Raw genomic sequence first — 27,101 nt, 5'->3', positions numbered from 1 at the left:
GTCAGTTGAATCTACTAATCAAAATGGAGAATTCATTCCAAGCTTAGTTCCAAATTGTAATTTGCTTCTGCGGTGCTGTTTTAACGCTTTCCTTACTTCCGAAAATTTTGTCAAATTATTTTGTCAGAAAAAGAGCCAGCAAACACCACACAACCCCCGCTATCCATACTTGTCCAGGTGTATTTGGAATCGAAAAAGGGGTATTTTTGTACGTCTGTACGTCTGAATAGAAATAGAAGAGCTGCAGGATAATAATGAGAGGACACATTATTGTCCAAACTAGGTTGCGGAAGGGAGCCCGACGCCAGACGTAGGTTTTGGGGAAGACAAAACTGGCTGATATGAAGCAAAGGTGAACGACCAGGAACCTAAACGAATCAAATAGATCCTTTCAGCAAGTGAACTTGAAGATAGGTTTGAACCGAATTCGAGTTTTTCAGCAAAACACTACACTCCTGTGATTCTCTTCTTGTCTTTTATGATGACCTTGTCCTCGCGTGTCGTTTGCGAATACTTTATTAACAATACTATCAAAATATATTTTCAAATCTGGTTCTATACTACCAAGCAGAGTATTGCTACGGCTCATTAAGATCAGCGAGCTTCTTTACATAAAAATGACGAAATTTTCAGATAATGATAGAGCTGAAAAAAAAAACGTATAATCTCATTTCAAGTTTCCAATGATCAAGTTCATTTTTGTCTAAAATGAGTCAAAAATTGACGTTTCCGATTTAAAAAAGGAAGAGATTATTACTCGAATTAAGTCAGAAACTTTTTTCACTCAAAAAATACTCAATTTCGTTGAATTTTGACACGGTTGGTCTTTTCTTGAGCACACGCACCACGTGGTGAGGTTCTGCGCGACTACTAGGGCGCCTCTGTAGCTGCCCCTGTATCCATTCCACAACTCAGTGGAGTTTGTGTTGCCGTGAGTGAGGAGACAGTTGTCCTCTTCTGTGACGTAGAGACACATGGTGTAGAGAATGAGCATCTCCATGAGTGGCAGCAGCAGACACGTCGGCAGGAACCGCATCGCAAACACAACTGTAAATTCACGCACGTCCTGAAGAAAAAAACAATGATTTAATTACATGACAAAACATAACTGCAATCAACGAAAATCATTCTTAATTCTTAAATTCTTACATACTATGTTGATGAACCTTTAATGACCCGAAGAGAAAGAGATCTAAAATACATGCAGAAAGAGATGGGAAATTTCTCAACTTCGAACTATACTGGTCTTCAAAAACCAAATTTCTGCCTTTTCTGAGATGAAACGAAACATTTCGACTTAGATCTTGTTAAAACTCATCTTAATATCAATCCTTAGAAATCGAACACTTAATAGTAACACCTTAAAACATCCTTAAACACCTTAAGAATTTATATCATTACAATTATCTCCTGTGCTCTTAAAACATTGAACTTAATAATGAAAGGTTTTGAGCAGTATGTAACATTTTGAATATTGTGTACTGTTTTGAGTAATATGTAACGTTTTCAACATTATTTACCATTTGGAATATTAAGAACCATTTTGAGTGATGTTTACCAATTATAGTATTATGCACCGTTTTGAGTATTATGTACCGTTTCGAGCTATGCTAGCCATTTTGAGTATTATGTTTTGTTTTGGTATTATGTACCGTTTTGAGAATCATGTACCGTTGTGATTATTATATACCTTGTTGAGTAATATGTACCTTATGAAGCATTAAATAATATTTTGAGTTTTATGTACCGGTAACGTTTTGAGTATTAAGTACTGTTTTTAGTGTAAAAGACGGTTTTGAGTATTATATACTCTGTTTAGTATTACGTACTGTTTTGAGTGTTATGTAAGGTTTTGAGCGTTAAGTACCATTTTCATATCATGAAAAATTTTGAGTATTATGTACTAATTTGAGTATTATGTACCGTTTTGAGTATTATGTACCGTTTTGAGTATTATGTACCGTTTTTAGTACTGCTATACGTTTTGAATGTTATGTACTAATTTGAGTATTATGTACCGTTTTGAGTATTATGTACCGTTTTGAGTATTATGTACCGTTTTGAGTATTATGTACCGTTTTTAGTACTGCTATACGTTTTGAATGTTATGTACTAATTTGAGTATTATGTACCGTTTTGAGTATTATGTACCGTTTTGAGTATTATGTACCGTTTTGAGTATTATGTACCGTTTTGAGTATTATGTACCGTTTTTAGTACTGCTATACGTTTTGAATGTTATGTACTGTTTGAGTATTATGTACCGTTTTGAGTATTATGTACCGTTTTGATTATTATGTACCGTTTTGAGTATTATGTACCGTTTTGAGTAGTATGTAGCGTTTTGAGTATTGCTAACCATTTTGAGTATTATGAACTGTTTTGAGTATTATGTACCGTTTTGAGAATTATGTACCGGTGTGAGTATTATATACCTTGTTGAGTAATTTGTACCATATTCAGTAATAACATTTTGAGTATTATGTACAGTTCTGAGAATTTTATACCGTTATGACTATCAAGTAATATTTTGCGTATAATGGACAGTTTTGAGTACCATGCGATGTTTTTAGTATTATGTACCGTTTTGAGAGTTATTTAGGGTTTTGAGAGTTATGTAGCGTTCAAGTATTATGTAACTTTGAGTATTATGTACCGTTTAGAAAAATATGTATCGCTTTGAGTTTTCATATCATTCTGAGTATTATACATCGTTTTGAGTTTTATGTACCAATTTGAGTATTAGGTACCGTTTTGAGTAGCATGTACCGTCTTGAGTATCGCTAACCGTTTTGAGTATTATTTAATGTTTTGAGTATAATGTACCGTTTTTATAATTATGTACCGTTTTGAGTATTATGTACCGTTTTGAGTATTAGGTACTGTTTTGAGGATAATGGACATTTTGAGTATTATTTATCGTTTTGAGTATTGCTTACCGTTTTGAGTACTAAGATAGTTTTGAATATATGTACCGTTTTGAGTATTAAGAACTGTTTTGAGGATAATGGACGGTTTTTAGTATTATGTACCGTTTTTAGTATTATGTACCGTTTTGAATATTATGTACTGTTTTAAGTATTATGTACCGTTTTGAGTATTATGTACCGTTTTGAATATTATGTACCGTTTTGAATTTTATGTACCGTTTCGAGTATTATGTACCGTTCTGAGTATTATGCATCGTTTTCACGATAATGGACGGTTTTGAGTATTATGTACCGTTTTGAGTATTATGTACCGTTTTGAGTATTATGTACCGTTTTGAGTATCGCTAACCGTTTTGAGTATTTTTTAATCTTTGAGTATAATGTACCGTTTTTATAATTATGTACCGTTTTGAGTATTATGTACCGTTTTGAGTATTATGTACCGGTTTGAGTATTATGTACCGTTTTGAGTATTTTGCTGTAGTTTTTGCGCGCAGTGGTCCACTGTAATGAGTTTGGACATGTGGGGTTGGCAAGGAGGGCAGTGGATAGGAGGGGCAGGATGAACCCGACCAGCCAGAGGATGAGGGAGCCGGAGAATGGAGGGGGCTGGAAGCAGACTGCCGACAACACCTGGGTAATGATTAGGGCCAAGTGACACGACAGCAGAAAGAGGAGCGCCGTCTTTAGATTATCACTCAATCTGCTCGCCTATAATAAAAAAAGTTGCTATAAATGGAAACTTTCCATGAGTATAACTTATGCCACGATTCGAAAAATACGTATTAAGCATAAGTTATCAAAAAAAACATTCATTTTGACCAAAATAGAAAACCTCTACCGATTGCACGCAGAAAATTTTGTGATATTGACAGATAATTTTTAAACTTTTTTTTCAAAAAGTATTCCGATCTCTTTCTCTAATTTTGAAAAGAGAGTAAACTACCGAGTCTAATATGTTTGTGAGTGAAACGTTTCTGAGTATCTGAAGAGAACAGAGTAGTGCTCCCAGTGCTGATGCGAGACCAAGAGGGGAGAGGTGGCGTCCGTCTGGTAAAAAGAGCTCGAAACACACTGGCTGGCGCACACACGGCTGAGGCACGTATGGCATCACTCCAATACTACAATAAAGAGCGAGTTGACGGCCGATATTAAAGAGCGGTGCATGAAGTATCGGATAATCATCAAAAAATAAAAAATTGAACATATCCTCCAACAGTCAGCTGGAAAAGGGTGGGTCAACGACCGCAAATAAACTCACTTGCTTTTCTGACAAAAACTCACATTTCGAACTTCGAAGATAAAAATAGAAGTATTTAAAGCTCTTTGAATTTCTAGAACATTTTATAATTTATTTATTTTTTTCGATAAATTAACCCAGTTTGAGAAAATTTTTATACTTTTATGAATGTGGTGGTCTAACCTGACGTCTGATTGTAGGAATACGTCGATGTTGGTGACTTTGAGGGAGCTGCCTTACACACAGACTCTCTCGCTGTTCTCCTGCATGATATTCACCATCTCTTTCGTAGCTGTAAACAAATCTACCTTTTATAAGCACCATAGCCAAAGGTGACACATAACCCCATGAGTGGTTGAAAAAAATCAGCCAGAATAAATACAAGAAACAACTCGAGAAAAACTGTAAAAAACAGTTAAATCACAAAAAACGTACACGGAGGTGAAGCTGAATTTAGCACCACTTGCAATACAACAAGTGCAGGATTAAAGCAGCATGAATTTCAAGAAAAATCGGCTTCGAACGATGTTACTCTTGAAACAAAAACTGTAGAAAACGCAGAAAAAAAAAACAAACGTTATTTCCATGTTTGATTATATTAAACTATTTTTAAAAGTCCCAAAGGTGTTGAATTTGAGCATTCAAAAATTGGCGCCCGAGTTTTATCGATTTCATAAATTATATCTAAAAATTGTAGGAAACATTATTTTCAACTGAAATATTTCAGCAAAACAAAATCGATAAAAAACATGTACTGACCACATAGTATCCACGAAAACCATTTATATACTGAGTATTATGTAAATTTTGAGTATTATGTACTAATTTGAGTATTATGTACCGTTTTGAGTATTATGTACCGTTTTGAGTATTATGTACCGTTTTGAGTATTATGTACCGTTTTGAGTATTATGTACCGTTTTCAGTACTGCTATACGTTTTGAATGTTATGAACTGTTTGAGTATTATGTACCGTTTTGAGTATTATGTACCGTTTTGATTATTATGTACCGTTTTGAGTATTATGTACCGTTTTGAGTATTATGTACCGTTTTTAGTACTGCTATACGTTTTGAATGTTATGTACTAATTTGAGTATTGTGTACCGTTTTGAGTATTATGTACCGTTTTGAGTATTATGTACCGTTTTGAGTATTATGTACCGTTTTGAGTATTATGTACCGTTTTTAGTACTGCTATACGTTTTGAATGTTATGTACTAATTTGAGTATTATGTACCGTTTTGAGTATTATGTACCGTTTTGAGTATTATGTACCGTTTTGAGTATTATGTACCGTTTTGAGTATTATGTACCGTTTTGAGTAGTATGTAGCGTTTTGAGTATTGCTAACCATTTTGAGTATTATGAACTGTTTTGAGTAGCATGTACCGTCTTGAGTATCGCTAACCGTTTTGAGTATTATTTAATGTTTTGAGTATAATGTACCGTTTTTATAATTATGTACCGTTTTGAGTATTATGTACCGTTTTGAGTATTAGGTACTGTTTTGAGGATAATGGACATTTTGAGTATTATTTATCGTTTTGAGTATTGCTTACCGTTTTGAGTACTAAGATAGTTTTGAATATATGTACCGTTTTGAGTATTAAGAACTGTTTTGAGGATAATGGACGGTTTTGAATATTATGTACTGTTTTAAGTATTATGTACCGTTTTGAGTATTATGTACCGTTTTGAATATTATGTACCGTTTTGAATTTTATGTACCGTTTCAAGTATTATGTACCGTTCTGAGTATTATGCATCGTTTTCACGATAATGGACGGTTTTGAGTATTATGTACCGTTTTGAGTATTATGTACCGTTTTGAGTATTATGTACCGTTTTGAGTATCGCTAACCGTTTTGAGTATTTTTTAATCTTTGAGTATAATGTACCGTTTTTATAATTATGTACCGTTTTGAGTATTATGTACCGTTTTGAGTATTATGTACCGGTTTGAGTATTATGTACCGTTTTGAGTATTATGTACCGTTTTGAGTATTATGTACCGTTTTGAGTATCGCTAACCGTTTTGAGTATTTTTTAATCTTTGAGTATAATGTACCGTTTTTATAATTATGTACCGTTTTGAGTATTATGTACCGTTTTGAGTATTATGTACCGGTTTGAGTATTATGTACCGTTTTGAGTATTTTGCTGTAGTTTTTGCGCGCAGTGGTCCACTGTAATGAGTTTGGACATGTGGGGTTGGCAAGGAGGGCAGTGGATAGGAGGGGCAGGATGAACCCGACCAGCCAGAGGATGAGGGAGCCGGAGAATGGAGGGGGCTGGAAGCAGACTGCCGACAACACCTGGGTAATGATTAGGGCCAGGTGACACGACAGCAGAAAGAGGAGCGCCGTCTTTAGATTATCACTCAATCTGCTCGCCTATAATAAAAAAAGTTGCTATAAATGGAAACTTTCCATGAGTATAACTTATGCCACGATTCGAAAAATACGTATTAAGCATAAGTTATCAAAAAAAACATTCATTTTGACCAAAATAGAAAACCTCTACCGATTGCACGCAGAAAATTTTGTGATATTGACAGATAATTTTTAAACTTTTTTTTCAAAAAGTATTCCGATCTCTTTCTCTAATTTTGAAAAGAGAGTAAACTATCGAGTCTAATATGTTTGTGAGTGAAACGTTTCTGAGTATCTGAAGAGAACAGAGTAGTGCTCCCAGTGCTGATGCGAGACCAAGAGGGGAGAGGTGGCGTCCGTCTGGTAAAAAGAGCTCGAAACACACTGGCTGGCGTACACACGACTGAGGCACGTATGGCATCACTCCAATACTACAATAAAGAGCGAGTTGACGGCCGATTTTAAAGAGCGGTGCATGAAGTATCGGATAATCATCAAAAAATAGAAAATTGAACATATCCTCCAACAGTCAGCTGGAAAAGGGTGGGTCAACGACCGCAAATAAACTCACTTGCTTTTCTGACAAAAACTCACATTTCGAAATTCGAAGATAAAATAGATGTCTTTAAAGCTCTTTGAATTTCTAGAACATTTTATAATTTATTTATTTTTTTCGATAAACTAACCCAGTTTGAGAAAACTTTTATATTTTTATGAATGTGGTGGTCTAACCTGACGTCTGATTGTAGGAATATGTCGATGTTGGTGACGTTGAGGGAGCTGCCATACACACAGTCTATCTCGCTGTTCTCCTGCATGATGTTCACCATCTCTTTCGTAGCTGTAAACAAATCTACCTTTTATAAGCACCATAGCCAAAGGTGACACATAACCCCATGAGTGGTTGAAAAAAATCAGCCAGAATAATTACAAGAGAAAACTCGAGAAAAACTTTCAAAAACAGTTAAATCACAAAAAACGTACACGGAGGTGAAGCTGAGCTTAGCACCACTTGCAAAACTACAAGTGCAGGATTAAAACAGCATGACGGTCAAGAAAAAGCGGCTTCGAACGATGTTACTCTTGAAACAAAAACTGTAGAAAAACGCAGAAAAAAAAACGAACGTTATGGAACCTGATCTAAACTACATTTTATTATTTATGATTTAGACATTTTACCACTGTAAAGTATTTAATATTAACCAATCACAATCCATCTAACTAACTACCCACTTATTTGTAAGTGCTGAAATTACTTGTAATTTCAGCACCAGAGAGATTTGAATTTAACTTAGAAAATAGTTCTCTCCCGAGTACTTCAGCAGCCGCAAAAATACCAGTATACTCTAGATCTATTGAGCCTAGCAGAGACTAGTTAAACACCCTGAGACTAGTAGTTATAAGAGTGAGATTAGGATCGGTATTAGACTAAGAAGTTGCACGAATCTATCCGGCCGAAAATAAGATAGCGTGACGAGCAGACGGTGTACCCTATCCGAAATTACTCTATGAGATATACCCCCATATCTAAACTCATCTGGTGCGACCATAAGTCTCGAACAAGACCTTAAAAAACAAAGTAGCTTAGAACTAACAAAAATTAGATTAGAGATAGACAAAAACATTTTCAAAATGTTATACGACAAAAATTTAATTGAATGGTCTCTACGACTCAATAGATCAAAACCGCTATTCCGAACAATACGAGAACAACCACGTATTGGAAACAGACCTCGAACAAGAGACGACATACGACTAGAGAGAAACTTACCAAATAGTTTCATGATCGTATGGCAAAAGCCACAACAAACTTTTATATTTAGAATTTTAACGGCAATGAATTTAGATTTTAATTCGCAAACATAAAGTGATTGAAGAAAAATCTTCAATGCATCTATCAGGCGCTAAATAAATTATTAATGTTCAATAACGATTGATAAAAACACCACTAGTCGTTTCTTCCACTGCAGTACTATATAAAACATATTTTATTCAAAATAAAAACAAAAATTAGTAGAATGACAATAAATCGTTAGTAAACATCAATCATCTTGTTGTTCCAGCTTCATCACCTAAACATAACAGCAATCATAAATCAACTAACTTCATCAAAACTAAAATTCACAAATTGTTATTATAAATTTTAAACTTTATATTCTCTAAACCTAAATTTTCTAAATTTAAAACAGATCATCAAGGCTTATCCTTGGATCTAAATTAATTTTCTATTCTTAAATTTGATTCTGATCATTAAGGCTTATCCTTGGATCAAACAGAATAGTTTTGTTCTCCCCCACCCACTTATCACTTAGTAAGTTTAAAATAGTATCTAACGAACTACTTGCGTTCTAATTATACCTGAACCTTGTGGATCGACTTACTATTCTCCAACCTTTGAATACAATCACTACCCCTAAATAAGATTAAGTAAGTTAACAACTTAGCTTATGCTAGCCACGAGAAACTAAAAATCATTCTTCGGATTTGATATACTTTTCTCTCCAACCCTGAATAAAAAGACCCAGGCTAAGCTAACCAAAAAATCGTAAGGACTAACAGTCTAGGATATTAAAATCACTTACAAACAACTTTGCATCCATCATCCTAAACCTTATGTCATTAAAAAATCTAGGAAATAAACAAACAATCGTCATACACAATTGTCAAATTGAAAATCAAAAATACGATCTTGTTATAACCCCGCATACACAAACAGTTGAATACATTCACACAAAACGGCAAACACTAAAAAGAACAATCCTAAAAAAGCAAAGACAAATAACACGAAAAAGATTTTCAAAACACCGAAATGCATTTTCCGAATCAGAAGTCAGTAGTCTCGATGCACTATATAAAAAAGAAGATTCAATAAACCAAACTTATCCAAACCAGGACCCAGTATATTTTTCCGATTCAGAAACAAATACAATTTCATCGAAAAAAAGGAAAAAACAGGATAAAAAAGAATTACAAACACAAACCAGTACATCTATACAATTGGAGTCAACCAATTAGACACATTAATAATTATACATTAACAGTCATCAAAGGAAAAGATGAGCAACACTCAAAGTGAAGAAAGTCTCGATTACGAACACGCTTTCCCCTTCATTATAGATTCAGAAAATGACAGAGGACAAATAAAATTTTGTAAAAATTTACTCATAATTTTATTTGAACCAGGAATCAGTCCATGTAAAACAGAATTTCCAGATGTAAAAATCAAAAGACAAATAATAGATCATTATCTCAAAGATATCTCTAAAAAACACAACAATACGGTATCTACACTATAGGAATCTGTACACCAAGAAATGATAAATTTGTTATTCAAACAGACGATCTTGATCTAGAATTTTCAAAGGTATTCACAGAATATATCAAAAATAAACAATACCATAGTTCACAAAGAGCAAACTCAATATTCACAATTGAAGTTTTTGCTATAATATACACATATATAACTATATTAGAAACAACAGAAGTTCAAAGTACATCACCAATCCAGACATCTAAACACAGAAAAGTCAGAAATAAAATCACTGCATTTTCTACATTTTTAAACGCAATTCGTGAAAAATTTTACAACAATGAAGTTTCACAAAATACCAAACATGATTTACAAAAAATACTAGCATGGTTTACAATCGATTATTTCACAGATAATTTAGATTTAATTAGCCAAGCAAGAAAAAACTTTAGACCTTAATGTAACAATGACAAAACTGTCATTGCAGAACAATCAGATTATGTTTGGGACCCTGATTGGTCTCATTCATTAATTATAAACATCCCAGCTGATATCTCAAGTCAAGCAATAGATACAATATCTATTCATCCAGATTTTATAAACATAATACCATTAACAATTGACGCAACACCTTTAAATTATAATATATTTTTACCCGATACATAAAACAACATTTTGAACTCAACGGTAATACATAATGAAAACCTCAATGGAACTCGAAATCTTACACAGCAAGATATTCAAACACCATCACAATTCATAAATGAAGAAATTGTCCACACAACAGTAACAACTACGGAATAAAGTATCTCACCAATACATCCAAATTTAACAACACCAAAAAATAATAAAGCAACATCACCACAAATAACATTACAATCAACCGTAAAACCCTCAGCCACTTTTGCTCCTAAAAATTCACATATGGATTATCAAACATTTAGACCAATGACAAGACCGCCAAAACCAAGAAAGACATTTACAAGAAGTATTTTGCAGAACACAATTATAATTATACACATCCACCAAAGGCAAACCACTCCCCACGAAAAACTAATACTAATCATGTATGTTCTCACTATTGGGATAAACCAATGACGACAAACAATTCAGTAAATTTTCAATCTAATCAGCATCCTCCACAGGATCATAGTGAAAATTATCCATTTTTTCAACAAAACAAAAATAGAAAGCAAACACCTCATCATATGGATTATCTATCATCTGACGATGATTATTTACAACCAGATAATTTTGCACCATACACACAAGAGTATCGCACACAAAAACCACGACGACCTCAATATAACAGAATTTTTCCTGAAAACCGACTAGATATTCAAAACCAACAACCACCACAAATGCCAAATTCATATAATACACAATCTTTTCAACCGATACAACCACAAAACCCAATGATTATGCATTCGTATCAACCGAACCAAATGAAATTACAAAAAATCAATTGACAAATTTTTCAAAAATACCAAATGCCGCAGAATCACTACAAATGACGATGAATCCATATCTCATGGGAGGATCGTCAATAACATCAAACAAACCACTCATGGTATTTACAGGAACAGATCCTGAATATTCAGTAGAAGATTATCTAAACGCAGTCACAGCAAATTTAATTTTGAATATAGGACCTGAACCAATAAATACACCACTCCATCAAAATTGTATACATCGACGCACAGCGTTGATACAAACAACACTAGATGGCGCAGCACAAAAATGGTTTTCAGTACCTGTATAGAAATAAAATCAGATTGGAAAAGATTCACACAAGAATTTTCAAAAATGTTTGATTCTGAAAGAAGCAAACAACATCAAAGAGTTTTATGTAATGAAATTCGCAGATTACCAAACGAAACTATAAAACAATAAGCAGTTAGAATCGAAACACTAGTTCGAAAAGCATGCATATTCACTTAATACACATGGCTATAAGAATACAAAAATGACAGAAATTTTAATGATGAACTTAACGCCACAATTAAGGAAAATTGCTATAAAGAAAAGAGCATCTCATCCTTTCTCAATTCGAGAACCAGATCCAGATTTCAGAAAACTAGTCGATAAACTAGAACAAGCGGAAATCACAATGAAACTCGAAGAAACCGAGAATTTAAAATTACAGTATGTTAACCGCATTGAAACAAAAACTACGCATATTAACAATATACAGGAATCAGATGTAGACCTATCTAAAAAAATCACTGAAATTTTAAACATCTATGAAAGAAACCCAAATTATAAAGGCAAACCATCTTTCAAGAAATGGTGTAACTATTGTCGACGATACGGACACAGTATCTCCGAATGTAGACAAAAACAGCAATACAACCAAAATAAACCTCCAAAACACAAAGAACCAAATAAATCATTTTATCAATACATGAAAAAAGATCAAAATCTACCAAACAAAAACGTATAAAGCAATAATAGCTCTGGAAAACCACTTCCAAGCAATCAAAAACATTCTAGAAATCAATCAACATATATTTCTAGTTATAGAGGTAGATCACCCGAACAAAGAAATTCACGAAATTTCTCACAAAATAGATATAGCCAATCGAATAGTCGAAACAACTACCCACGATCAAATTCAAATTCAACGCAATTTGTTTCAGCATCCAGTTCCCAATCAAACAGAAATAGACATTACTCAAACAATCAATCACGAAATTCATCGTACAATAGAAATAGAAACTATTCAACTAATAGAAACAGAAACTATTCAAACAAGAGAAATAGAAGTTACTCCAACAATCGTAATAATAGTTAACAAACAACAGATCACGGAATAACTCATACAATAGATCAAATTATCAAATATCAAATGACAATCACCAAAACAGGTCAAGAAATAGTTCACAAAATCGAAATTCAAGTTAAAACAATCGATATAGAAATTATTCCCAATCACCTCATAGGAATAGTAATCGTTATCCCGATTCTCAGTATCGACATAGTAGTAATACACCAAAACACCAAAGACAAATTAATCAAGTACAAACAAATGAAGAAATAACTTCAGACCCCCCAGGTATCGATAACACAGAAAATATCGAATTACAAGTAAATGAATATAAATTGCGAATCAACAGACAGTGAAAGTGATACAGATAATAACATTTTAGTTAATATGATATCTGTCAAAAACGACTATGAATCAATCACATATGAAGAACCCTTTAGTTCAAACATATATGAAAATCAATTAGAACTTCTCAATAAATACTATTTAGGACCAATTAGTAATAATACACAAGCCACCCAGGAAGTAAACAAAACTAACACGGAAAATTTACCTGACAAAGACAACGTACAAAGCTCAACTACAAATCACATATAACAAAATATACAAAAAGAACAGCCACGAAAAAAAATTTGGACAATCCCATTTCTCTTAGAAAGCCCGAAAAACAAAGAATTTCAACCAACAGATCTTGAAATCGATTTTTTAATCGACTCAGGCGCAGAATCAAATATCATTATTATCCCTACATGGAATGAAATCAGATTATTACACCCAAATTTAAAACCTTTAGAAACATTTAGTAAATTAGCAACAGCACAAGGATCAACGTTGACAAATTATGGAAAAAACCAATTATTCCTTGTTCCCACAAGAACAATGGAACAAAACAAAATTCCGAATAAGTCATTTAAACAAGCATTTCACATTACCGATATTAAACACAATATCATTGGCATACCATTTACTACTAAATATATACCAACAATAAATATATTAAATAGTAAATTACACATAAAGGACAAATATACAAAAATGAAGAACACAGCTTTAACATTTTTTCAAAGATTAAACAAACAACCACCATTCTTCTCCAAATTTTACCCTATTTATAATCAAGAAAGAAGACACCTGAAAACACTATCAGGAATTATCTATAATTTCTCCATAAAACAAGTTCATCAAAACAACAAAAGTCAAAATAGACAACAACTCTTTATGTCAGATTTTGAATTCAGACCAATTCACAAATTTTTCAAAATCACAACCTCATCAATAAAATACGAAAGGAACAATAATTCTGATGTTATTTCACTACACGTAAATAATAATACACCAAAGAAAGTAACATTCCCCCTAGGATTATTAGGATATTGTGAAACAACTGCAACAACTTCACCTGTAAGAATTAGCATACAGAGTTAATAACATATTACAACTACTCGATATTTGTCAATCCACAATTCTTAATGAAGAATTATCTATAAATAATATAATAAGCAAGGAAAAAAGAAATACAGACTACTTCATAAAAACTCCATATTTCAAACCTACTTTTGATATAACAAATTATACAAAAGACCAACAGAAATTTTTAACCATGTTTAATTTTCAACATTCACAAATAACACAAAATGAATTTGATAAGTTAGCCAAACAGCTAATAAAATATTCATCAGTCTCCGCAACATCAAAATTTGACGTTTGAAAAGTCAACTCATATCTACACCTTCCATTGAAACCAGACGCAGTCTTCAAAAAACAAAGAGCAAGCAAAGTACCAATTCACTTACACGACAAAGTCAACAGATTATTAAACATCTTAGAACAATTTGAAATTATATCACCAGTAAATAAAGAAGAACAACCAAAAGGAAACACATTTATCAACCCTGTTATCATTTTAGCGAAAGGCGAATCACTAAAAATAGTTCTAGACGCTAGATATCTCAACTCACTAATTGATGAATCTAAATGCAATTGACCTATTGAACCAATACAAGTAATCTTAACAAAAATTAATGGAAAATACTTCACAACCGCAGATATGAACAGTGCCTATAACCAAATGCCATTAGACGAAAAGTCACGACGTTTAACACAATTCGTTATTGGAAACCAACAATACGAATTTAATCGATTATTCTATGGAATATCCATACGACCAGCAGTTTCTTCAGCTTTCATGAGTAAAATTTTTTGACCACTAATACTAAAGAAAAACGCAATCACTTATTTAGACGATGTGTTTATGCAATCACAAACTAAAGACGAGATGTTCACAGTTTTAGAACAATATCATAAAATCCTTCAGAACGAAAATCTCAAAGCAGCCCCAGATAAATCACATTTCTTCTTAACACGAGTAAAATTTTTGGGGTATAACATCGAACGAAACACTATTACTCCATTAAAATCACGCATTGACGCAATTCAAAAACTTCAGCCACCAACAAACAAAAAGAATTTTCAAGAATTCCTTGGAATGTTAAATTTCTTAAGTAAATACGTTTATAAAATGCAATTATACTTAAAATCCTTTTATAACATCCTTAGACAACAGAATAATTTTGAATGGACCACTGAACATCAAACAAGATTTGAAGAAATAAAAACAAATTTTAACAGAACAAATATCAAACACAATTCCAGACCCAAATCAACCATTTTACGCTATGTGCGATGCTTCAAATTTCGGCATCGGCGCAGCATTATTACAACCACATAGTGGAACGAATAAAATGAATCTAATATCAGCAAATTCACGACTTTTCACTAAAGCCGAATTACGACTCTCCACACTAATGAGAGAGTGTACAGCTATAATTTATACACTTACAGAATATGAATTTCTGATACTTGGATCAAAACATCCAACAGTTTTATTCATAGACCATAAACCAATTATATTTCTTTTTACACAAAAATCAAATCCAAATCATAAAGTTTATAGATTTCAATTAATTCTAATGAAAATCCCAAACTTACACATAGTTTGGACAGCAGGAAAAAACCATGCATTACCAGACACGTTAAGTAGAAATACACCACCAGAACTACTTACACGAAAAACTACAGTCGAAATACCAAAAAATATTAAATTCTATCTCGCAAAAGACGAAACATCACCCCGACTAGAATGTAAATACGCAGTAAAAACTGATATTGATCAATCACAAATAAATAAATTACAACATTTCCCACTCTATCTAGATTGTCAAAATAGTCACTATGAAGTTGATTTATTAGGTACATCAACATTCAAACCAATCCCACACTCACAATGGACAAAAAAAAACAACACTCAACAAAAGAAAGTCAAAAAACATTCGCAGAAAAAAGACCTTTTTTCACTAATTGAAAAAGAAAATTTAACTGATAAAATAAATTTATCAGGACCACAGACAAAAGACACAAAATATACGATAAACCAAGTTTTTAAACTTCATGACCCACTTGACACAATTCCCCTATCAAAAATGGTAATCCCCTATCCAATTGATAATATTTTTCTCCCACCAACAGAAAAAATAACAATTGAACTTTTAAAACAATATCAAAATTTAGACCCAGTAATACGACAACTCAAATCATGGCACAAATATAAAACAAAATCAGCAAAAGCTGATACCACAATTTTAGGAAACAAAACACTCCTTCGATATTTCAGAAAATTTAATAATAGAACGATAAACGCTAATACAGATCTTTTAGAATATCAATTAGATGATTCTAGAGTCCCCTGTCTTCCCTTAAGTATGATATTAAAAGCATTTAACGTTTCTCATACACAAAACACAAAAGGACATTCCGGATCAGAAAAGACATATTCAAATTTTATACAAAATTTTTATTTTCCAAACGCCCCAATTTGGATAAAAGTATTATGCAATGATTGTATAATATGTCAATTAAACGAACCTTATCCAAATCAGAAACAAATAGCTCAAAAACAAGATTTTAAAGGACAAAGTTTATACTTCAATCACAGAATATCATTTGACACAAAAGGACCAATTTCTCTATCTTCAGAAGGAAACTCCTACATTATGGTCATTGTTGACGCATTCACGCACTATCTAGCACTCAACCCAGTACCACATTGTAACGCTTATTACGCTTACACAACACTCTACGAACACTGGATAGCAAAATTTGGATTATCAGAAATTCTAGTATTAGACAACGGAACAGAATTCATTAATAATGAAATTATCACATTATGTCACCTATACAATATCAAACATAAACCACGTACATCTCATGCACCTTGGACAAATGGATTAGTCGAAGGTATGAATCGTTCATTACAAGAATACCTTAGATGTATCATAAATGGAAATGACGCAAGATACACAGAATGGTCAACAGATGTAAAATTATTCCCACTAACATACAATTCACAAATAACGACAACTTTAGGAATGTCACCATATGAAATGGTTTTTAACCAAAAACCAAGAAAACCGATTATGTTCACCGCAAATGCACATAAAAATGCACAAGGACATTGCAAACCAAAAAAAGATTCGATATGCTATAATCTACCGTTACACACGCATGATGAAGATCATTTTAATCACCCACAAATTCTCAAACTGGCCTCCAGTACACACACTGAATGGATTTTAAACAGAGATAAAAAGCATAATGAAATCTACCAAAAAGTAACAAAGAAATTGTTACAACGGCACAACATCAATAACCAAATTAATCAACGATTTACGCCAGCCACCGATTTAAAAATAGGAACATTTGTTTTAATACCAAATTTCCAAACACAAAAAGGAATTTCTAAAAAATTACAACCACTTCAAAAAGGACTCTACCAAATAATTGCTAAACCAACTAAGGTAACGTATAAACTCATAGACACTACAAAAAAGGAAATTGTCCAACACAGAAACAATTTATTACCTTATTATCCGAAAGAATACGCTTTACGCGAATTAACCCAATTATATTCTTTCACCGGTTTAAAAGTCATTCAAAATAGCACACAAATAGAGCCAGAAATGAATGAAACTAATAAAAATCAACATACACAAATTCAAAAACAAGACAAGATTCACAAAGACGCAAACACACTAAATTCAGATAATTTAGGAAAAGAAAGAATAAATAGAAAAATGATAGAAAAAATATTGCCACAAGAACAAAAAGAAAAATCTACACATAGAGAATCATCAAGACTTAGAAATCAACCACGTAAAGATTGTAAAACATTCATCCCACAATCTAAAATATTAAAGAAAGTTGAATTTCAAAAATGAAACCTTTTTCTCCTTATTCAAACCCCATACACATCTCAGACATTTAAACTTTCATATTTTCCAAATAACATGCTGCAACAGACGCAGTATTTCTAGTGCAAAATCAACCAATGAGATTCATTCAACTCAATCACCTTTCGAATCTCTAACGCCAACCTATTAGCCGATAGACATTAATCTCCAGGCATATCTGTAACTATAACCCTACAACCTCCAGGTCAAAACTTGCTAAATTTTGACAACTAAAATAAATATCACGATAATATTACAACCCTCCCCTATCTAATAATCGAAAGATCAACAATATTTTCCCAATTTAGCCCTCAAAAACTCTACAATCAAAAATGGCAAATTAGCCTAAAGAAGAAAAGAACCATGATCATTTGGCCTAAAGTACAAATATATCAAAATACCCCAGCTTACCTACCAAATGAAAATAAAGTAAAGAAGACCTTCCGAGCACCATAAAATAAGCCCTCAACAATTTTTCAAATAACTCAACCCACTTGTCAAAAATTCAATAAATAATCCGACCACACTTGAAATTGACCCCAGAAAATTAAAAAATATTCGACGAACGAATCATTTTCTTAAATGCTTCTTTTCTCTCCAGTCACCATAATAAAAAACATAATCTTAAATTTTGTCATAAAACTTTTTCTCATTTCTAAACTTTTGATAATATTTTTCATTGACGTTTTTGAAGTTTTTATAGTAATCTTAATAATTTTTTGTAACACAATTCTAATTTTTTACACCCTATACGCGCTATTTTCCCATCTCTTCCTACTCATTGACCACATCTACAGGTACGATGATTTAAAATCTATTTAAATGATACCAACAATTTTTAGTAGAACAGATATTTTTCTCCTATTCATAATCTTCCTCACATTTTTATCATCTCTAATTCTGACAATATGCAAATGTATAAAAAAAGGCAATAGTAACATTCGCATTAGCCACAATACTTTTAATTTTATTCATCGAAGAATATTAAAACAAACATAAATCTTCTCACTAAGTTTTTAAATCCTATACAACACACACTTCCAAAATTGCTAACCAGCCACCACCAAATCAGTCTTCTCCGACATCTTCCCAGGAAAATCCAACAGTACCTACAACTACCCAAAACCCCCAAACATCCACACGAATTTCATTTCGAGATAACCCGTACACTTTTGAACGACACGCCCGCTTATCTGAACCTCTAGAACCAGTTCAAAGACAAGCATCACATTTAACTTAAACCCTACACTACAACAAGACTTAAATCGTATCCGACACTTTAGCCAAAATCAAAATACAATCGAGGTAAATAGACAAATAATACATCCAAGAAGAAATAGAAATTTTCAAACTCCTAGAATCACCTTTAGCATACCTCAATCTCCAACTCCATCAGGTTCCGAAAATTCTAGTATAACACTACCAGATACACCAACGCTAACCCCTAATATTCAATCAAAAGATCTAGGATCAACATAAACATCAGCACAAATACGTGAAAATCCTTTTAATCCACCTCCTAACCCAAACGAACGTTTACCCTATTGGACAACTCAATCCTACTCACAAGGAGAACCAAACTTAGTAAATGACCCAATAGACACTTCATCAGATACAACATTATCATCTTTACCAGAAACATTATCACTTCCATCAACACCATCAATAAGTCAAATCTCACCATCATTTTTCCCTTTAAACATTTCACACGACATTGACACTCGATACAGTGAACAATCTACAAATATATCCCTAAGATTAGACTGGAATAAATTTGTAGCACCTCCTCCATTAATAGGACAACATAACGAAAGCCACCGACTACACAGTTGGGCACTTAACAGACTACAATATAGACAAGATATCCACGAAGATATCTGAGAACATAACATTCAAATACTAAATCAAAACAGCCTTCAACTAAAGTTTGAAATTACAGTTAAACTTAACAACATCGTACAACATCCTTATCCACTAAGCCCCTCAAATATTACAGCTCAAACACTACCACTACCGTTTATAACAACAGAAGTAATATATAAATACGATAGATATACAAAAACCACAATCGGATATAAAACATTTTATAACCCATATTCAGGACTATCGTACACATGTATATTTTAAAGATATTAACATTTCAACACATCTTTTTTCTTATATTTTCCGACAAAAACAAAAATCCATCTCCTCGCACAGGACCTCAAGATTTATTAGTAACACACTATGATTGTGAAGAAAATGAACAAAAAACACTACAAAAATATGCAATAAATCAAGTAACACAATGCGAAACAGAACCACAAGCTATAGAAACCACAAACGTAATAGCAACACTATATTCAAAAGCCCGAGCAACTACAGTAATAGGTTATAAACTTACAGCAACATTTTCCGAGAAGAAAGTACATTGCTCACAAATTTCTAACGGAAATAAAACCAGACTTGATCACGAATCATTTTACCAAAGCAATATAGAAAGAATTTTACATCTCAACCCCGATGATTGTAAAACCGAGTTACACAGGTTAAATCTCACAAAAAAACAAACACTCAGAAAGAAAAATAGTAAATTTCCAAGTCTTCAGCGATTCAGTACATCAAGCAGAACTTGAACGCTATCAAGGACATATAAAATTAGACAAAAAATACCCATACAAGGGATCTACAATGCATGCGCTATACACACACAAGTCAACCGTCAAGCCAGTGTAGCACGCATATTATTTGCAGAATTTTTTGGAATATTCTCCTCATCCATCAACAAAATAGTTTTAGACGCACAAATCAAAGAATCTAACACGAAACTAGCCACAAGACCAAATACATACGACGAAGAACACAATAATGTAGACACGGTACCTACAGCACCACAAGTACCAGCCCTACCACATAATCATCCCTTATCTTTAGTTCCCAGAAATTTCCGAAATTTAGAGATCACAAATAACCCAAATTTTCGACCAAATTCAGTACACAGCCCTATTCAATATATAACAACAAATCACTCACAAAATGATAATACATATGAACATATTATCGAACAACCCCACACCACCACTTTTCAATCTCAAAATAATCATTTTTTTAGCCCACGATGAGCCGACAAGTTGGATCCCTCCGCCGCTCAAATTCCCACCCAGCAAATCTCAAAAACCCAATCCCAATTATACCAATTTTTGCTTTCCCCCACCTGATTTTGCAATAATTAATATACCATCTAGCACGAGTTCAGACACTAACTCAGATATTTCAGTTTTTCATAGTATTTCACAATTTAATAACTCAGACCTTGAAACTCCCGACAATTTTGCCAACTCTGAACCCTCTCCTTCTACCTATTCCCAAACCAACCCTTCACATTTTTCACAACCCCCTTTTCAACCCATCAATGCCAGTCAACCACTGCCATCCCTTTCCACTCCCTCTCATGCATCCCAAGTCACCCCAACATATACCCCCATTCCCTTTCTGACAGATCAACCAATAATTCCCCAGATATTCCACAAATTTCCCCTGAATTAGATAATTATATTACCCTTCAACAACAAATTATCCATCCCCATACTCTTACCATACATCACCTATCATCAATAACAACACCATCCGGCCCACCAACACCTACACCGCTATCAGATTATACTCCATCATTAACCCAATCATCCACTTCAACAGAAACATCCACTAGCACTAACCGAGCTTATCGCACTTTTAAACGAAAGTTTCCAAATCACCCATTCACAACCAAACCAGGCACAGCTAAAGAATATATTGATCATCCACAACATAAAAATACTAAAACCTTTCTCCAAACAAACTTACCATTATTTCCTCAGTACACCTTGAATACACCTACTACTAATGACGACACCAGAAATTTTGTTGACGAACACGTCTTAATGCCAACACTACATTGGACATCATATTATCACTACACTAACCCTCTTTACCTACCACTTTATAACACCATAATGGATAATGAACAATGACTAACAACAGCACTAACACCACGACAATTCACATATGTTGGATTTAAAAAACTACTAAAAATATTCTCCGCACCCCGCGCTAATGAATTCACTATCAAATATTATGATCACAACATCATACGCCCTAACCAAGACCGATTTTTAGACGACGACCGCTTTGTTAACCCACAACTCACAGAAAAATTTTTCATCACAACACCATATTTTCCCACGATATTATGATACGCACTAAACAGACACATACTTACACATATTATCGTTTTATACAAAATCACTTTGATTTACATACACCCTCACGACAACCCCACCATCGTTTTCAATTCATCAACTCAAAGTACACATCACCATTTTTTCTTAATTTCACTTATTGTATCAAGAATACTAACCTCCACGGCATCCTCCGTAACTACGACCCCGTCCACCAAATGTATATATTTTGCCCCATCACGAAGACTTTCCAGGACGAAGAATCCAGACCCTTCCTCATCCCGCATGAATTCCTACAACCCATTGAAATTCCCATTCTAGAATTCATCCATAACACTAAATATAATCATAAAATTTACAATCTAATCCAGAACACACCTCATGAAATCACAGTAGGCACCAAAGAACTAAACATCATCAAAGCACTTCAATTGCTTTGGCCACTGCTAGAAACTAAAAACATCATTCGCATATTAGCTAAATTATTAACATCATCTGACCTAATCCAAGACCTCTTCCCACATGGCTTCTTCCCCGAAAATTAAAGTAAGTATATTTCAATTATATTCCCTAATAAATATATATTTAAATAACCATTCTTTATAATGTTACACTTCATTTTTCTAGTTTTCTCACCACCATCATCTACAAAACGAAAAAAGACAAACAAAGATATAAATTATAATCATTTACAACTTATTTGCTAAAAACAATTTCAAAATACTAAATTTTTGCACTATATAATGTCATAAAATTCATTCAAACGCAATAAATTATTTTATAAATTCTTCCCCCAAAAGCAGTAAAATTACATAAAATGAAAATTTATAATTTCAAATTTCTCCAAAATGTAGTAAAAATTCAGATTCAAGCAGTAAATTTAAAAGTTGAGAAAGCAGTACTAACCTTTTCATTCATTCGCACAAGACTTCTATCCATACTCGCACAGCTTGCCCACGAAGAACTGTTTAAAAGAATGATTTTATGTTCCAAGCTTTCAATTACAACAACTCTCACTAACGATAACAAGTTTCCAACTTTTCTTTAACCCGGTTGGAATGGAACTATACACTATACTAAACTAACCAATGCAAATGACTAAACACCACAATTCATAAAATAACAGCATGGGTAAGAAAAGAACACCAACGGTACCCAAACCAGATTAACCCAGCTTAAAACTGGATAATTTATTCTTTTGAAGACTATTATAAAGTCAACGAAAGAAATAATAAAACACAAAAAAGTCGAAAGACAAACCCAAACCAAAAACAATTTGATTTTTGAAAAAAGGACACAACCAGAAGCAACATAAGAAAGTCCAGAAAAAATTTCCATATAATGTTAACACAAAACAGGACCCCTCAAAGAAACCGCACGAAATCATACTCCCACTCCTGGCCTAACCCACCAGAGAGGACGTCCTGAGCATGCTCTATAGCCGGCTTAACCCACCGCGCTACATCCACGCTTTGTGACCACACTTTAATTTTAATACGAGGTACTCAAGGGTGAGTAACTCTTCAAAATAACCAAACTAAAATAAAAACGCTTTTGTGAAAACAATTAATCAAGATCATAACTAAAAAAGAATTAACTAAAATCTATAAAATGTAAATCATAATAAGCAGTATATAGATCACACACAACAGCAAAGACGAACTTCCAAAGACTAGAAGACTAGATGATCCCATCACAACCTGAACAAAGAATGGCTACCAACCACAACCGACATGCCGCACACAATCACAACTCAAAGGATTTAGAGTACGACTTGACTTCGCAGCAAAGGACTTCATTGAACCAGACCAATGACCACCTCGATGTTCAAGTATACGTACAGATCCCAGTAACAAGGCATCCCTTCCAAACACGAGTTTCACGCCATTCCTAGACGAGGTTGATCACAAACAACTTTCCACAAATGCAAACAAAACTTACATAGCAAAGCATTTTGGATTCTGAAATCTAAACGATTTCATTATGGATCACATTCGTTGACAAACGACAAGAAGATAACTTCCTATCCCTAATTCCAGCGTTCTGGAACTTTTCTCTTATAGAGAAATTATGTCGACGGTTCTAGTCTCCTGGACCTCTCTTCTCCAGGGAACAAGAAAACGAAAATGATGTTCGCCACATACCAACGTTCATCATCCATCCTTCAATTGCAGAAGAAAAGAGAGAGAACTCAAAAACTCTGTAAACCCCGGATGGGTGGAACCTGATCTAAACTACATTTTATTATTTATGATTTAGACATTTTACCACTGTAAAGTATTTAATATTAACCAATCACAATCCATCTAACTAACTACCCACTTATTTGTAAGTGCTGAAATTACTTGTAATTTCAGCACCAGAGAGATTTGAATTTAACTTAGAAAATAGTTGCCTCTCCCGAGTACTTCAACAGCCGCAAAAATACCAGTATACTCTAGATCTATTGAGCCTAGCAGAGACTAGTTAAACACCCTGAGACTAGTAGTTATAAGAGTAAGATTAGGATCGGTATTAGACTAAGAAGTTGCACGAATCTATCCGACTGAAAATAAGATAGCGTGACGAGCAGACGGTGTACCCTATCCGAAATTACTCTATGAGATAGACCCCCATATCTAAACTCGGTTATTTCCAAAGGACCGACATTTAAAATACTAAAAAACTCAAAACACGCATAATATTTGCAACAGAGAGTAATGCAACAATGGAAAAGAGGTGAATGAGTCCAGGAGTGAGTCCTGTGAACAAAGTTATTAACTGGAAAAAAAGTCCAGTACCCGATTGCAATGGGTAATGATCTGATTTGCAACCAAATTGCGATCAAGTTTCTCAAAGACGGTTGAAGCCGGAGTTCAAAGACATACCTTCTGGCGTACAATCAGTGAAGAGCGGAACTAACATGGGTACATTGTCCACGTGTTCCAGGTGAGGCCTGATATTCTCAACTCCCCTGGGTAACTTTGCCCTATTTGAGAGCTCATAGAGGTCATCGAACATAACACCTTCTGTACCTGCTAGACTACCCATTCCAAAAGACTGTTCTGATGTCCGTGAAATTGCATCATCTTGCAAATGGGTCGCTTGAGATACGATAGATCCTGTTCTACTCAGTTTTCCCCTCTGTTTGCTAAAGCTCTGAGAATTGCTACTGCTGAAACTGTTGATCGAATTACTGAGAAACTGTTGATGATTATGCTGACTGGTATTGTAAGTAGGTTTTAGCAAAGCTACCGAGGCATCATTTTGATCGTGGTTAAACTGTGACTCGCCTCCTGTAAGCGTCGCGTAGCGTCTGACAGGAACTGGTGGTGCATTTTTTCTCGGCGGATTGGATCGCAAAGACGTATTGTGGATTCCGCCACTCTGCTTAAGCTGATGCTGATCAATTGCATCCATTGGACTTTTAGCTCTATTGGATAATAAAGTGTTATTGGATCCATGATGACTAACATTTGTGTTTTGAGCATTTGAGTTATGATGACATTGATTGCAAACTCCGTTCACGCCTCCCTGAGTGTGACTCGAGTGTTGCACGTTGTTTGGGTTGTAACAGCACGGTTGCGTGCATTCCTGCTCCTGTTACCTTTTGCAAATGTTTCACTCCTCCCGACATAGTATTGGACTGTGAGAGTCCCTGGCAGTTGCTTTCAATACTGCTGCATTGACTTTCAATTCCGCCACCAGGAACTACGCGATTATGATTGGCGGTCATTAAAGCGTTCGAGTTGTTCAACGTTGAGCACTGATAACAGTAATCTATTGGCGAGTTTCCGCTTCCACTGAGGTCACAAGAGGGCGTATCAGTTGCCATGCCTCTGGACAATGGATGCTTCTGGTGTGTACTAGCTTGGCAGTTATTGGACATCGTCGATTGGCAGTTATTGGACATGATGATGCGGTGAATTAGAACTGGTATTTGCATGGTTGTAGGCTAATTGGGCAGTGCGCGAATTAGCGACAAAATGGCCACCTTGTAAATTATGTGAGTTGTGCATGCCTCTTGGATTAGGAAGTGGCGAAATGGCGCCTGATGATGTTTCAGACATGGATCCCGGACTCATTGGTTGCAACGAAATAAACTCGTCTTGTTCGATAATCGCAACACGTGTGTCGGTTCCGACTGAAAACGTTGGATGATTCTGCGAAACAACTCCCGGATGTCGATAGCTCATTCCTGAGGTCATGTTACTTCTTCTTGTGAGTGTCGTTTCTGGCTCTCTAATTTTTCCAGCCGTCCAAACATCACGTCTAAACCTGCTTCCCCGTTTTTCAGACTCCTCGGGTCTTCTTTATCGTTGTTTGCCGTTTGGACACTAATCTCGAGATATTTACGAGAAGCCTAAACGAAGTTTCTTAATACGTGAGCTTTCATTAACAACATACAACAAAAAGTATATACCCATTTCAAATTTCGGAAGTTTCCTAATTCTACCAACTATTACAGGACAATTTTAAGTCATGCAGGTACGCTTTGGTGGCACGCTTAGACACTCAGTGCGCTTAACACATATTACGCATCAAATAACAGTTTCAAAATCAGTTGAAAACAACAGTTAGTACAAAAAGTAAACATCTAACTATAAACGCGTCACAGGTACTGAGTTCTCGATTGGTGGAATTGAAATTCAGGCGCTTTAAGATGAGTACTTGTAAAGCCATATGTGCTAGTCGTGACCGCAAGTGCGCCTTCGTCACTCGCCATTGAGCAAATTCCAGATGTTCCGCTGTCTGCCAAACCTCCCGCGACGCCTGGTGTTAGCGGATGATTATTTGCTGAGATATCACAATTATCCGAACGCTTCAAACTATTCGCGCACTTCGGATCCCGACATAAAACGACATTACTGACATCGGGAAATAATCCAGATTTTCTACTCGGGTTGAATTCGGCTCTGTGGGGCTGTCGGCTAGAAGTCCCAAAAGGCACCGTGGAAGAAACAGTGGCAGCATTCTCAGCACAGACGTCCAATTGAGTTGAACAGCATTGACATTGGACTTGGAATGAATTGGCCATTGTTGAATTTCGGCTAAGTGGACGTGCTAAGTGGACGAAGAA

At 34.3% G+C, this 27,101-nt stretch overlaps 1 protein-coding gene across 1 annotated transcript; it reads right to left on the bottom strand.

The window, feature by feature from the left end:
- LOC134848118 (transmembrane protein 94-like) lies at positions 1 to 25,441 on the bottom strand. Its single transcript, XM_063865465.1, has 6 exons — positions 24,910 to 25,441; positions 7,277 to 7,385; positions 3,877 to 4,051; positions 3,393 to 3,641; positions 846 to 1,066; positions 1 to 368 (listed from the first exon to the last, which is right to left on the bottom strand). Exons 1-6 carry the CDS (start codon positions 25,439 to 25,441, stop codon positions 116 to 118), a joined length of 1,539 nt encoding a protein of 512 aa, XP_063721535.1. The 3' UTR covers positions 1 to 115.
- Between the last annotated feature and the right edge of the window lie 1,660 nt (positions 25,442 to 27,101).

Source organism: Symsagittifera roscoffensis, chromosome 6, assembly GCF_963678635.1.
Source record: "Symsagittifera roscoffensis chromosome 6, txSymRosc1.1, whole genome shotgun sequence".
NCBI classification, from domain to species: domain Eukaryota; kingdom Metazoa; phylum Xenacoelomorpha; order Acoela; family Convolutidae; genus Symsagittifera; species Symsagittifera roscoffensis.
This window is presented reverse-complemented; position numbering and strand designations above follow the sequence as displayed.

What these genes read in the sequence shown, in the direction of transcription:
- LOC134848118 (XM_063865465.1), bottom strand. Translation starts at nt 25,441, where the DNA reads ATGGATGCAATTGATCAGCATCAGCTTAAGCAGAGTGGCGGAATCCAC. An exon ending in CACTGATTGTACGCCAGAAG is followed by an intron (nt 7,386 to 24,909) that starts GTATGTCTTTGA and finishes ATTTGTTTACAG; the next exon opens with CTACGAAAGAGATGGTGAAC. An exon ending in TCACAAACATATTAGACTCG is followed by an intron (nt 3,642 to 3,876) that starts GTAGTTTACTCT and finishes TTTTTATTATAG; the next exon opens with GCGAGCAGATTGAGTGATAA.